We start from the raw sequence: 14,672 nt of genomic DNA, 5'->3' as shown, positions 1-14,672 counted from the left end.
CGGCTCGCCGCGCGACTCGCCAACCGCCTGCTGGGAGGGCCCTGGGAGCGCGGCAGCCATGCTTTTCCTGGGCGGTCCCCACCTGTCATCTAGTAGCGTGGCTCTGACGCTATCCCTAGGACTAGTAGAAGACATTCCCTTGCCAACATGGTTGTGTTTTCCCACCACTCTGAGAGCAGCGCTCAAGGGCACCAAAAGGACTGAGAGGGGTGCACACCACTGCCTCCAACAGTTTGGACGGCTTATGGAGGTGGGAGAGGGCGAGCTGGACGGCAGCCTCCGCCTTGCTCCCCTTCCGGTGCTCCACCACCTCGCGGGGTCCCCAACCGCTGACTGCGCCCTCGTCCCGCCCCAGGCCCCGCCCCACGCTCTCGGCTGGCCGCCGGGGCCAGCAACTGGCCCGAGGCCGCGCCCCAGGAGTCCGCCTACCGCGGGCCGCCTGCCCGGCCCGGTGGGTGGGCGCGGGGCCGCCTCTACCGGCTGGCGGCAGTGACTCGACGACCTTGGCCCGGAGGCTCTAGCGGGAACCCATCCACGGCGGCGGCGCGGACTTTGCCCAGCGCGGGGGACGGAGCGGACCGTGTGTCCGCGGGCGGGCCGCAGAGATGTTGGCCTTCGCTGCCAGGACCGTGGTGAGTGCGGCCGGGAAGCCGGCCTAGCGGGCCCTGGACCGGGCGGGCGGGCCGCAGACCGGGCCAGCAGCGCAGCTACGCCCGAGTGGGAAAACCGGCCGTCAAGGCGCCGCGGCCCGGTGCCTGCAGTCCAGCCTCACCAGCAGCTGCTGGGCCGGGGTCGGCAGGTGGGCTAACTCCGCTTGTCAGAGGGGGAGACTGAGGCTTTAAGGTCAGAGGCTAGGTAGAAGCCACACTCTGTGGCGCCAAATTCCAAAGACCCGGCAGACACAGTAAGGACCCTGGCTTCGGGCAGCACCTCCACCTTAGGCCCGGAGCCAAGGAGCGGAGAAACCAGGAGTGTCTCCTCACGGTTATTCTCTGCCTCACACACCTGTCGCACGCTCAGCCTGAGCCATTTCTTCCCTGGCCAGAGCCACGTCTCCAACCCCATCCAGCTGGTCACCTTCCCCGGGCTTATCAAATGGCCCTTGGGGTATTGTGTGTGGCCAGAGACACTTCAGTGAGGGCATCAAGCTGGGCTGCTCAGAAAGTCCTCAGAATTGGCAGAAGGCAGCAGGTGGTAGCCCCATGCCCTCCCTCTCCACCAGTCACTCGCCCAACTTGATTAACAACTGCACACCCCCATGCCTCCACCCCTACCCCCAATCTTCCCCCGGGGGCAGCTTGGAGCAGGTAGTGCTGCTATCCTGACTTGGATTCCTTTCCTCTCTACTCCAAGTATATCTCTGTTTGTAGCTCCCTCTGTCTGGGCCAAGAAGGGTATTCAGACACTGCCAGGCCCAGAGGGCTGAGGTACCCATGCACCTGCCCAGAGGCTTTTCCAGATTTTCCAGGACCTCAGAGCTCCATTTCATCCTTGCCACTGCCACGTGAGCTCTGTTCCCATTCCACAGATGGCCTCTGGGTCATATTCTAGGACTTGCTAAATGGCCTGATCACTTTACTGCCAGGAAAACTGAGGCAAGGGGAGACTTGGCCAGCATCCCCTGGACTCAAATCTAGTCCAATCTCAAAGCCAGCATTCTCTGTTTTGGGTTATTTATTTATTTATTTGTCTGCACTGGGTCTTAGTCGCGGCACTCGGACTCTTTAGTTGCAGCATGCACGTGGGATCCAGTTCCCGGACCAGGGATCAAACTCGGGTCCCCTGCATTGGGAACTCGGAGTTCTTTCCACTGCACCACCAGGGAAGTCCCTGCTTTATTTTATTTTATTTTTTTGCGGTACGCGGGCCTCTCACTGTTGTGGCCTCTCCTGTTGTGGAGCGCAGGCGCGGTGGCCATGGCTCACGGGCCCAGCTGCTCCGTGGCATGTGGGATCTTCCCAGACCGGGACACGAGCCCGTGTCCCCTGCATCGGCAGGCGGACTCTCAACCACTGCGCCACCAGGGAAGCCCTCTGGTTTATTTTTAATGCCCAAAGGTCTCGTAACCCCCAGCTGAATGAGCCACAACTCAAGAGAACCAGGCTTTGGTGGAAGGGTGGCCCAGAAGGGCCCCAAGAGTTTTGGAGGGAAATGTCCATTTACACTCCCTTCCCAGTGTCTGCTCCTTTGCACCAACCCCTATTTTCAGGACTATATTCAGGGTTGTAGTTTAACCTCAGCGGCCAAGCAGTTTCTGTCCTCCAGCCAAGTTGTCCCTCATCAAAAACACCTATGCAGATTCTGACAGGTGCATTTTTAAAACCTCTTGGCCTGCCTCCTTGGCATTGGGCCCATCCAGGGAAGAAAGGGAAAAGTTTTCCAGGTTTCCTTCTACTCCAGTGCACACCACCAGCCCTCCCACCTCCTCCCCATTCCTCCACTTCTGGAAGCTCAAGAGGGTGGAACAGCTGCTCCTGGGACAGCCATAACCCCAGATGCCACCACAGCTGCTGTAGCCATCGCCGCTGCCCCCTCTGCCTTCCCCTGAATCTTGGCTCTTGTCTTTTCTTTCCAGCCCGGGCAAGTGGCTGCCTCTTGCTAGGTTCTGCTCACCCACTTGGTAGCACAGTTAGGCTTAGAGATCCAGCCCAAGGCAGACAGACAGGGCTCAGAACCTCAGTCCTGCCATGGAGGACGGGCAGCAGAAAGAGAAGGTATGAAACGGAGCCTCTGCCGCTTGCCTGCCCACTGCTGCCAGCAGCCTTGGACCCTCCTGTCTCTCTTTCTGTCCGCCTCCAGAGTCTCCAGACTCTCTCTCTCTGTCAGCTCTCACCCTCCTTGCCAGGCCACTCAGCTCTCTCTTGGCACAGCGCTGCCCCCATGCCACCCCTGTCCCCACCCCACAGACAGGAAAAAGCCCAAGACCTCGCCCTCACCCAGAGGTACTGTCGTCGTGTGGCCCTATCTGATTTTCTCTTCTTTCCTCCCATGTCTCCACCTGGTAAGGATGGGAGAAAAGGAGGTGGGGACCTCCGGGAGGGAGTGGTCATCTCACTGCTGGCTGGCTCATCGTCCCAGGGTGAGAAAGGTGGGGCCCTGTGCATCCGATAAGTGAGAGGTCCCTCTGAGCTCTGCCACCCCCAGGGTGAGAAAGGTGGGGCCCTGTGCATCCAAGAGGTGAGAGGTCCCTCTGAGCTCTGCCACCCCCAGTAGGTGCCGTTCATCCTGACTCGGTTCCTCTGAGTGCTGCCAAGATCAGTGGCCACTCCCCACCCTCCTCCATCCCTACTTACATCTCCTGGCTTCTAAGAGGTAGAGACACCTACAGCTGGAGAGCTGGGAAACCAGGGCAGTCACCACCCAAGAGGCTGTCTCTGTCCCCAGGAGTGGGCACAGAAGTGCCCAGGACTTCGGTTTTGGGATTGCCAGGGCCTCCCAGAGCCGGTGCGAGAATGAATGGGGTGTTCTGCTGCCTGCAGGTGAAGCCCCTGGGCTTCCTCAAGCCCTCCTCCATGATGACGGTTTCCAGTCGCTTTAAGACACACCAGGACTCGCTACCCCGGCTGCCCGTGCCCCCGCTCCAGCAGACCCTGGACCATTATCTCAAGGCGCTGCAGCCCATCGTGAGCGAGGAGGAGTGGGCCCAAACCAAGCAGCTGGTGGAAGAGTTTCAGACCGCGGGGGGCGTAGGGGAGCGCCTGCAGAAGGGGCTGGAGCGCAGGGCCAGGAAGATGGAGAACTGGGTGAGTGAGAAGGCAGGGGCACACCAGTCCCCTTGACTCGCGTGCAGGGTTAGGGGAACAGGGCACCCCCCACCCAGAGACCCTGGGTCGTTGTGAGCATCCCTCCTGTGGCCTGTTGCTGGCTGCACACCCCAGATTTTCCAATACGGGCTGCTCTGGTGCATCCATTTGCACCACAGAGTTTCTTGAGCACTTACTCTGTGCCCGGCACCAGGCAGGGTGCTGGGAGAGCAAGAGGGGCGCCGTCAGCAGCCTGTGGGAGCTGACATTCAAGTAGGGCAGGAAGAGGACACACGCAAGTGGACGAGGTCTTCTCAGGCAGTGACGTTCTATAGAAATAAAAAGGACGATGTGAGAGGGAGAGTGGAGAACGGTAGCATCTTCATGCTGAAGGGGCAGAGAGGGCAGGGAGGAGGCGGTGTTGGGTCTGAGACAGACAGAGGGAACAGCACGGGCAAAGGTGGCAACAGCTCGCGTGTTCGGGGACAGAGGCTAGAGTGGAGTGCAAGGGCAGGGCGGGGCAGGGCAGGGCGGGGCCCCCAGGAGAATTGGGCACTTGGACTTGAGCTCAGTGGGAGGGGGCTGCAGGGTGATTATATTGACGGTGACTCATTGTCCTGGTCCTGTGTCTCCGTCTGTCACAAAGTTGTGCTCAGCGCGTGCAGATGCCCCGGGCCCTTGTCTGTGCACATCCTACACCTCAACGTGAAGTTAGAGAGGACTGCCCTGCTGCTGGGAGGGAAGCAGGGTGGGACAGGGAGCCCGGTGGGGAGAGGGTGGGAAGTCATTTGGTCCAGGGTATATTTCGGGGGTGGACAGTCCTGTCCTAAAGCAACTGTGTGGGTGAAGCGAAGGGGAATGTGTTGAGAGAGGGGTGAATGAGGGAGAAGCAGGTGTGTAGGAGAGGACCAGAGTCAGGTCTGGCCCTACAACGTGAGGGGCGCTGTGAGGGAGCGGGTGGAAGGGTGGGGGCTGCACAGAGGAGGTGGGAGTCATCAGCTGGCAGAGGGCACAGATGAGCCTTGGCGGGGGCACAGATGAGCCTTGGCGGGTCAGGGCCTTGGACCCTGGAATCAGGGTCTCAGCAAGTCTGAGACCTGGCAGCTTTCCAACTTTCTTTAGCCCAGAACTACTGCTTCAGAGAGAATCTGCTGGCTAAAGGGCTGGGGGCACCACCCCCTCTCCACTCACAGGGCTCTTAAGGGGCTTTACCACTGCCCAGCAGATTCTCACTGAGGGAATGCCCACATCTATAGGATCTCCCCTTGACTCCCGAGCTCGGGTCAGAGGCTCTGAGGTCCTTGGTGACGTGAGGGCTCCTGGCTAAAGGCCAGCCCAGCCCGGCTGTCCTCAAGAGGAGGGAGTTCCTGTCTGCCCCTCCCTGATCTACAGATGAGGAAACTGAGGCCCAGAGAGATAGATTGAAATCCCAGAGGCACACAGCAGCTCTCCAGGAGGCTCCGAGTTAGACAGGAGGGTCTGGCTCATCAGGGGCCATGTCTCCAGGTCACAAATCAGCAGACAGCAGTCGCCCACTGGCCTGCTGTGCCACCCGTGCACGTTGTCCTCCTTCACCCCTTGCCAGGGGCCCAAGGCCAGCAGTTTCCCAAGGGGAGTCTGTGTGGTGAAGAGGCACGTCCCAGTGCTGTTTAAGATGGGATGCGGAAGCACGGTGGCGCCTGGGTCTCCAGGGATTGAGGGACCTGCCACAAAGAGGCACATTGGGCCTGTGCTTGGGGGAGTGTGTAGTGGGGGCGATGTTGCCATCAGCACCTAAGGTACAAGGGTGACAGTCACCTGGTTGTCCCAAGACAGGAGCCTTTAGCAGCATGTCCGTGGCTAGTCCCCAGAGATACCCTGCCCTGGGCGGAGGACGGCCAGCCCAGTGGAGACGCAGCGTGTCACCTACATCTTGTCACTAGTGCAATGATTTGTCTTTACAGTGAGCTCCCCAAATTACCCTGACCTTGAGATCCAAGTGGGTGTCCATTCCCTAGTATGACAGCAACAAAACTGAGGCCACAGAGGACCAGGATTCCTGAGGGCTCTTCTGAACCCCGGGCTCCTGCCTACCTGGACAGTACCTACCTGAGATGGGCAAAAACTCATTCATCAGACTTTCTTTATATAGCTTTCTCTGTTTTCTTTTCTGTCTATCAGACAGACGTTTTTACTTCTAAGAGTATTGTATTAAAATCATTGCCCTGAAACATGTAAGATAAGGAAAAATGGTTGATATTTCCGCCTCTGTTCTTCCCCCCACCCCAGGTTTCCTGCCAGTCTTTTCTTCTTGGCAGTGTTGCCTGATTTCCCTCGCTAATGCTGATTGGCTCCATCTAAAGGGAGGATGATGGGATGCTGCTGGGTTTAAGGGATTGGGCGGGGTCTGGATCTGAGCATTCACTTTGAGAATCTGTGCTCCCTAGAGGGGACAGAGGGTGCCCAGCCAGGTCCACTGGCCCTGGTGGGGAAGGGGCAACCTGGTCCCCGTGCACCCCTCCTCACAGGCTCTGGTCCTTCCCCCAGCTGTCCGACTGGTGGCTTAAAACAGCCTATCTCCAGTACCGCCAGCCCGTAGTCATCTATTCCAGCCCTGGTTTGGTGCTGCCCAGGCAAGACTTTGTGGATCGGCAGGGCCAGCTCAGGTGAGTGGCCAAGGTGGGCGTGGGGCTCTGGGCTTTCTGCTGGGAGATCGGAAGGGCCCCGGCCCTCTTATCTTTCATCCCCACAAACAGCCTTAGGAAGTAGGGAGCGTCATCCCTGTTTTACAGGTACGGAAACAGGATCAGAGCAGTGAAGGCACCTGCTCAAGGCACCTTTCAGGATTGGCTGACCCAGACAGGAAGCAGGATCTTCCTGGCTCCAAAGCTTCATAACTGTTAACCACCAAACCGCAGACTAGGGCCCCTCCCTCCTGCTAAACCTGAGGCTACCCCTCACCCCAGTTCTGGCACTTCACCACTCCTTCCTGCTCTCCTCCGCTGGCCACAGGGGTGGCCTTTGTACACAATCCCCTTTCCACATTTGGCCATGTCACTTTGCCTTGGCCTCTGTTCCAGTCCTACCAGGGGTAAAAATACCAGTGACGAGGATCTCCTGCCCAAGGACTAGACACTCACGGCTATCACTGCTTCTCTTAAAGGGATCAGGGCACCCCAGGAAGGGCCAGGGGTTCAGGCCCAGGAACTCTAGCCAGTGGGCCCCATGTTGGAGGCCAGGAGCACCCCCAGGCTTCGGGCATGGTTGATATGGCCCAGACAGTCCAGGGATGAAGGGCAGGATGAGCAAGGTGGCCTGGGGGACACAGAGGCCCAGAAACAGGAAGGGATCTAGGAGAGGGGAACACGTCACGCCACTGCCCTCCCATTCACCCTTCCCCTACCCCCACAGTCCTAGGTCCCTCCATAACTGATGCTTCAGAGCAGGGTGACGGCCTTCCAGACTCCAGGCTGTGGATCAGGGCCTCAGGCCCCCTGCGGGTGGAGTCAGAGGGCACTGACTCATAACCCAGCCATAATCATGCTGCTGTTCCTGCCAGGCGCTTGGCCGCGCATCTCCCTAATCCCTTTCCCTAGAGATTACGTGGGCTGGGACTGGAACGCAGGTTCTGCACTTGAACTCCTTCAGGCTCTCTGTAAGCAGGAGAGAGGAGGAAGGTAGTAGGTCGCTTCCCTGGACTAGGCTGCGCCCATCACCCTGGCTTCTCTCACCCAGGGACCTCCTTCTGGGTGTCCACACAGCCTTCTGATCTCTAACTGGTCCCTCCAGGTTCGCTGCCAAATTAATCGAGGGTGTGTTGGATTTCAAGGCCAGGATTGACCAGTGAGTGGCCCCGCCCCCGCCCTGTCTCCTCCCACCTTGACTGCCTACTTGCCACAGCCCCTCCAGCCGGCCCCGCCCTACCCTAAACCGGAGCCCCCTCCCCGCACCCCGCACCCCCTGCCGGGGTGCTGAGCAGGCCCAGAGCTCAGTCGCTTTCACTTCCTGTTGACCCAGCCTCTTTAGGGGCTGGGGAGACAGACCTGGGTCCTCCGCTCCAGCCGCTGTGACCTCCTCCGGGTGGTCCTATTCCAAGAGAGCCCTGGAATTGGCGTCCCAGCCAAAGGGGACCCCGCCCCCTCCCCCACCGGGGTTGACTTGCTGCTTCATCTTCCCTGTGGCAAACTGAAGCCCAGAGAGGAGAAGGGAGTTTCCAGGGTGACTCACGAGCAGGGTGGATGTCAGGCCTACTGACCCAGTCAGGCTCCAACAGGCCCCCCTGCAACCGACCTCACGCTGAGGGGGCGGGGGGACACGAAGGGGCCCAACACTGCTTGCGTGAGCCCCACTGCCTGACCAAGCCCGCAGCCATAGCCAGCAGCTCCCTGTGGGTCCCGCCTTCCTCCCTGTCCCTCTGCCCCTGCAGCGAGACCCTGCCCGTGGAGTACCTGGGGGGAAAGCCGCTGTGCATGAACCAGTACTATCAGATCCTGTCCTCCTGCCGCGTGCCGGGCCCCAAGCAGGATTCGGTCACCAGCTTCAGCAAGACCAAGAAGCCACCCATGCACGTCACCGTGGTGCACAACTACCAGGTGGGTGGGCCCCCGCAGCCTTAGCCCCCGTGGTGCACAACTACCAAGTGGGTGGGCCCCCCAGCAGCCTTAGCCCCCGCGCTCGGTTGCCCGGAGGAGAGGGGCGGGGCCGAGAGTCAGCTTCCCCAACACACCTGCCCATGTGCCCCCGGAACAGGCAGGCCCTGGGCCTCTCTCTGCCCTGGGTGTCCAGCCAGGCCCCGGCCTGGGGGAGGCCAGGAAGGGCTATGGGCCTGGCCAGCCTGGGGAGAGCAGTGCAGGGACCTCCTCCCATCTCCTCGCCCTCGGCCTGATGCCATCCTCTCAGCTGGGCTGCCCAGGCCAGGAGGAGGCTATGCTGGGAGGTGACTGCTGCCCATCTGAGGCTCCCACGAACCGCCTTCTCTCCACCTGCCTGTGCCCGGACAGTTTTTTGAGTTGGATGTGTACCACAGCGATGGGACACCCCTGACCTCGGATCAGATCTTCATGCAGCTGGAGAAGATCTGGAACTCATCACTGCAAACCAACAAAGAGCCTGTGGGCATCCTCACCTCCAACCACCGTAACTCCTGGGCCAAGGCATACAGCACCCTCATCAAAGGTACCCCTGGGATGGGAGGGGAGGCCCACACCAGGCCCTGGGCAGCCACGTGTCTCACTGAATCCTCTCAACTCGGAGCGGGTGCTGTTGGCCCCATTCCACAGAAGAGGAAACCGCAGTGCGGTTGGTCCAGTTAGTTTGTTCTTTCTGTTAAGTAGCAAGTCGCCGTGAGAATGTAAGTCCTCTGGCTGAGGAGCCCACCTCCACCTTCCCTCCAGACCCCGTGCTGGTCAGGAGCATTGTCCCCAGAGTCAGCCCCCAGGTCGGATCCCCGACTGCCTCAACGGCGCTCTGCGTGACCTGGGCTTCTGTTTCCTCCTTTCTGAAGTGGTCAGGTGTTAGCCCTGCCTCACGGGGTGCCATGGGGCCGCAGGCCCCTGCCAGGTGAAGCTCCGGAGGCCTCCCCAGGCCTGGCCCCCATGCCACCACACACACACACACACACACACACATCCCCACAGACAAGGTGAACCGGGAGTCAGTGCACTCCATTCAGAAGAGCATCTTCACCGTGTGCCTGGACGCACCCATGCCTCGGGTCTCGGAAGACGTGCGCCGCAGCCAGGTGGCTGGCCAGATGCTGCACGGGGGTGGCAGCGAGCTCAACAGCGGCAACCGCTGGTTCGACAAAACGCTGCAGGTGAGGACCTGGCAGGGCCAGGGCTCCCGCCCAGGCATGCACCCAGCCTTGGCCCACTGCTGCCCCGGGACTTCCTGCCCCTCCCCTGGAGCCCGGAGTCCCTGGCTTCCCAGCTTGTAAAGCAGCGGGGAAGCCAGAAGGTGGGCGGGGCTATACTTAGCAGCAGTCAGCCTGTCATTACTGGGCCTGGCCTGGTAACCCGCGTCACTCCTCCGACATATCCATCAGCAGATCAGAGAGAGCCTAGGATGTGGGGCCAGGCAGAGTGGCACAACCTTGGTCGTGACTTTCCCTCTGTACCTGTAAAATGGGGTGGTAGGACTCGCAAGGGTCGTTGCGAGGACTCGGAAAGGTCTATTTAGCACGAGATGTGCTTAGCGTGACCTGGGACAGGTGTTCCAAGGCCCCCAGTGAGTGTTAGCTGTTAGGAATAACAGTAATAAGTCAGCAGAACCCCTTGAGATGGTTCAGGGACGCCCTACCCATGGGACCCAACCGGAGAGTGGCTCCAGGGACCTGGGGCTGTCGGGGTCCCCATTCTCCTCTGCAGTTCATCGTGGCAGAAGACGGCTCCTGTGGGCTCGTTTATGAGCATGCGGCAGCAGAGGGACCCCCCATCATCACCCTTGTGGACCACGTCATTGAGTTCACGTGAGTGTGGTTCGCCCATCCTCCAGCCAGTTCTCCAGCTCCTGATGACAGGTGACACAGAGGCGACAGAGTAGCCTTCAAAGGAGCAACGGCATTCTCCCTTATACCTGGGAATCTGTTTCTTCAGAGGAAGCCGGAAGAGGGCATGGGTTTTAGAGTCGATCAAGCTGGGGTTTGAATTCTGGCTCTGCCACTTCTCAGCCTTGTGACCTTGGACAAGTCCCTTCCCCTCCTCCGTTTCGCCATTTAAAAGCTGAAATGAAGGCAGTTCTCAGAAGAACAAACCCAAGAGTCTCCCTGGGCTGGTCCCCGCCAGCTTCGGGGACCCATCCTAATCCCGGGGATGGACCCAGGCCCCCGAGACGCCCGGCAGGAGGCTGAGACCCCCACGTCCTATGCAGGAAGAAGCCCGAGCTCGTGCGGTCTCCCATGGTGCCCCTGCCCATGCCCAAGAAGCTGCGGTTCAACATCACCCCCGAGATCAAGAGCGACATCGAGAAGGCCAAGCAGAATCTCAGCATGTGAGTGCTGGGTGGCAGGCGGGCGGGGCCGGGCCCCTCTAGCCAGCACAAGAGTCAGCTCTGCCATCGTGCCTGGCTGGTTCTGAGACTGCCCTCAGCCCCTCCCTGGGGTTGGCAGAGGCTGCCAGGTGTCTGCTCCTCACCCACCTCCCCCGACCCCCAGCATGATCCAGGACCTGGACATCACGATGTTGATGTTCCACCACTTTGGAAAGGACTTCCCCAAGTCTGAGAAGCTGAGCCCAGACTCCTTCATCCAGATGGCACTACAGCTGGCCTACTACAGGTGCGCCCCGCCCCCCATGAAGGAGGGATGAAGCCTGGGGGCGGAGGCGGGGGGACCTGCCAGGGGTGTGCTCAGCCCACCTCCCACCCAGGATCTACGGGCAGGCGTGCGCCACCTATGAAAGTGCCTCTCTGCGCATGTTTCACCTGGGCCGTACCGACACCATCCGCTCGGCCTCCATGGACTCACTGACCTTCGTCAAGGCCATGGATAACCCTGATGTGACGGTGAGAGGTCCGGGGCAAGGGTGGGAGAGCTGGGTTCGAGCTTTCTCCCTTCCTGCTCATTCTATCAAGACGCAGTGAGCACCTATTGTATTCCAGTCCTGTGGTGGATACTGGGTATCTAGGGGAAGATGGAGCCATGAATTTATCAGCGTGGAGCGAGCTTTCAGCCAAAGAGAAAAGGAAACTGCAGTGGACCCTTGAACAATGTAGGGGATAGGGGCACCGCACGGTCAAAAATCCACATGTAACTTTGTAGTCAGCTCTGTGTCCATGGTTCTGCATCTGCAGGTTCGACCCACCACGGGTCATGTCATACTGTCGAGTTTATTGAAAACGATCCACGTGTAAGTGGACCCGCACAGTTCAAACCCGAGTTGTTCAAGGGTCAGTCATCAGCAGTGAGCACTTGCCCTGTGTCAGGCCTTGGCTGGGGACTGGCCAGGGAGATGGCAGCTCCAGTTCCTGGTCGCAGGGAGCTCAGAATCTAGAGTGGGGAGTGGGCCACTGAGGAAGGTGGCAAGAACAGGAAGCTGCAGCTCCCTGTCCCCTCCCCCTGCCCAGGAGCACCAGAAGGTGGGGCTGCTGCGGAAGGCCGTGCAGGCCCACCGAGCCTACACCAACCAGGTGAGCCGGCCCTTCCTGTCCCTGCTTGCGTGACCCGGGCATTTCCCACTGGCCTGTCCACCTGCCTGTCCATCCCTGCAGCCAATGGCTGCTCCCCTTAGCATCAGACACCCCTCCCCTAAGGCTTGGCGCACTTGGAGCAAAGCTGAACATCCCCATTTTACAGTGGGAGAAACCAAGGTGAGGCCCAGTGGCTGCCCGGGTTGGCCTCTGGATCTTGCGTCATCAGGGCTCCCCCGATGCCCCTGGAGCCCAGGATGCTGAGGGTGTGCACGGGCTGGCAGACAGCAGGGTTCCTGCCCTCTGACAGCTTGGGCTGCAGTCAAGGGGTGGAGGTCTGGTTCCCATCCTGGCCCTGAGTGCTTGTACATGCCAGGCTTTGCCCATGTCACATGCAGAGGTCTATCTAGATCTCACTGCCGCCCCGCAAAGGGAGTTTAGTGACTGTCCCTATTTCACAGATGAAGACACTGAGGCTCCAGGATGTAAGTGACCTGCCAAGGTCCCTGCCAGGATGAGGCCAGGCTACCCAGCTGCAGTCCTATGCTCTTAGGCTGCACTTTCCTGCCTCCCTGGGTGGGTCCCTGGGCCTCAGTTTCCCCATCTGTGAAGTGAGGGCTCTTCTGCTTGGCTGCCCTGGTCTCACGGGTCTGAGGGGCCAGTGAATGGAAGAGGCATTGCCGCCATGGGCTCCTGAGGAGGGCAGCGGTGCCTCGTGGGCCTGAAGCCCCTGTTCCTGACAGCTCCCCTTCCTGCAGGCCATCCGTGGGGAGGCCTTCGACCGGCACCTCCTGGGCCTGAAGCTGCAGGCCATCGAAGACCTGGTGAGCATGCCCGACATCTTCATGGACACCTCCTACGCCATCGCCATGCACTTCAACCTCTCCACCAGCCAGGTGGGCCACTGCCCTAGGTGCCCTGGGGTGTCAGGGAACAGAAGCCACTAGAAACTGGAGCCGGACAAAGGCTGCACTGAGTGGAGCTGAGGTCCAGAACACGGTCACTTGGTGGTGATGTGACGCGCAGAGGCGCACTTCTGAAGCAGCTGAGCTCTGGAGGAGGAGCTGGGGTCAGGGGGCTTCGCTGCAGCTCGGGCAGGCCAGGAAGGAGTCAGGATCCCCCCCGCCCGCTTTCATTCATTCACTGATCAGATGTGAAGGAACGTCTGATCCATGCCAGCCTGTACTGGGCACTGGGGTAGAGCAGGGACAGACCACTGCCCCTGCCCCCAGGGGCTCACAGTCCAGACAGGAAGCACAGGGAATGAGACAGCCCCCCCTCAGGGACGTCAGGGAAGTCTCTGTAGGGAGGTGACACCAGAACTGCACCCCAAAGAATGAGAGGGAGTAAGCTGTCGGCTGGAGACGAGGAGAGGGCGTCTCAGGCAGAGCACGGTGGGAGCCGACGTGGAAAGGCAGGCTGGTGCCACCATGGGGCTGGGATGAGAGCTTTGGTCCTGTGCCATTCTCAGGTCCCTGCCAAGACAGACTGTGTCATGTTCTTTGGGCCTGTGGTCCCAGATGGCTACGGTGTCTGCTATAACCCCATGGAGGCACACATCAACTTCTCCGTGTCGGCCTACAACAGCTGCGCGGAGACCAATGCGGTCCGCCTGGCGCACTACCTGGAGAAGGCGCTCCTGGACATGCGCGCTTTGCTGCAGAGCCACCCCCAGGCCAAGCTCTGAGCCCCGCTGCTCAGGCCTGCCGGTGCCACGGCCAAGCCGCCTTGGGCTGGCCCACCCACCGGGTCCTACTCCTTCGCTCCCTCTCCCCCTGGGCCCCCGCAGATCCGACCGAGTCTGGGATGGCATCCCCCAGCGGGGCCCGCGGGGCCAAGCTGAGTACCTTCCGTGGGTCCTCGCCAGCACCCGGGCTGAGTCCAGAAGCTGAGCAGGAGGTCGGGCCCGGCGCCCAGCATCTCACCCGCCGTGGCCTCCTCCTGGGAGAGGAACCAGCTGAGCTCATCCCTCGTCAGGGTGGGGACTGGGGAGTCCCTTTCTTACTAGCTCAGCTCTGCCCAGGTCCTGCCGTGTACGCGGCCAAGCTTGGGTCTGTACCCTGATCCCTAAGCTCCCAAGGACCTAGAGACAGGGTTACCTGGAGCTGGGGGCCTCCAGGCTTCCCCAGGGCTGAGGGGCCAGGGCGCAAGGTGTGCTGGTGGAGGGGAAGCCCACGCTGTGTCACAGCACCGTCCCCCGTGGCTCCGTGCTCTTCTGAGTGAGGTGGCTCACAGGCCCCAGCTCGCTTGCTTCCACACAGCTTGATTCCTGAACCATGTCCTGGTTGTATAACAGTATCACGCGAGGCAGTTAATAAAGGGGAAATTTGTTGGGAAAGAGTTGTTTCAGCCGAGGAGGCAGGCAGGGTGCGGCAGATGCCTGGCTTTGCCTTCCTGCAGCTTCCCCTGCATCTGGGAGCTGGTGTCCAAGCAGCCAGTGGGTCCAAGGGTAGGGCTCCCAGAGGAGCGGAGCTCTTAGGCTTGGGTCAGGAAGCCAAGGGCCAGCTCGGGCCTCAGGGCTCTGGGCCAGGACGGCACCAGACCCAGGCCTGCATTCTTCATGGATACCTCCCACCTACCCATGACTTGGGCCTCTCCAGTGCCATGGGCTGTGCGCTGGGACAGCCCTCCCAGGGGACTGTGGGGCCCGATACCCTCGGGTCTGGTTGCCTGGGCAGTGTGGCTGACACCCAGGGCCCAAGGCCTCATCTGCTGCCTTGCACTGAGCCCAGCAGAAGTGGTGGCTGGGCAGCCGTGCTGACCCCAGCCCTAGCCACTGCCTGGGACCACCAGGCACCAGATCATGTGGCCACCCAGTCCGAACGT

General features: G+C 60.6%; 1 protein-coding gene across 3 annotated transcripts; it reads left to right on the top strand.

Annotated features, from left to right (window-relative positions):
* Positions 1 to 95: 95 nt before the first annotated feature.
* On the top strand, positions 96 to 14,180 carry CRAT (carnitine O-acetyltransferase). Of its 3 annotated transcripts, XM_029202429.1 has the most exons (15): positions 96 to 632; positions 2,576 to 2,714; positions 3,480 to 3,743; positions 6,270 to 6,388; positions 7,512 to 7,565; positions 8,149 to 8,314; positions 8,723 to 8,897; positions 9,359 to 9,537; positions 10,088 to 10,188; positions 10,590 to 10,709; positions 10,873 to 10,995; positions 11,087 to 11,222; positions 11,784 to 11,846; positions 12,605 to 12,742; positions 13,318 to 14,179. In XM_029202429.1, the coding sequence occupies exons 2-15, from the start codon at positions 2,688 to 2,690 to the stop codon at positions 13,531 to 13,533; spliced, it is 1,881 nt and encodes a 626-aa protein (XP_029058262.1). In that variant the 5' UTR covers positions 96 to 632; positions 2,576 to 2,687; the 3' UTR covers positions 13,534 to 14,179. The 3 variants fall into 3 exon arrangements, with proteins under 3 accessions (XP_029058262.1, XP_029058261.1, XP_029058263.1); XM_029202428.1 differs by lacking the exon at positions 2,576 to 2,714 and having other exon boundaries at positions 13,318 to 14,180; XM_029202430.1 differs by lacking the exons at positions 96 to 632; positions 2,576 to 2,714 and adding an exon at positions 2,733 to 3,001.
* Positions 14,181 to 14,672: the final 492 nt, after the last annotated feature.

The sequence above is a fragment of the Monodon monoceros genome, unplaced genomic scaffold (genome assembly GCF_005190385.1).
Source record: "Monodon monoceros isolate NGI ecotype Baffin Bay Population unplaced genomic scaffold, NGI_Narwhal_1 Super_Scaffold_5, whole genome shotgun sequence".
NCBI classification, from domain to species: Eukaryota; Metazoa; Chordata; class Mammalia; order Artiodactyla; family Monodontidae; genus Monodon; species Monodon monoceros.
Note: the sequence above shows the minus strand (reverse complement) of the source record. Positions and strands in the feature narration are given on the sequence as shown.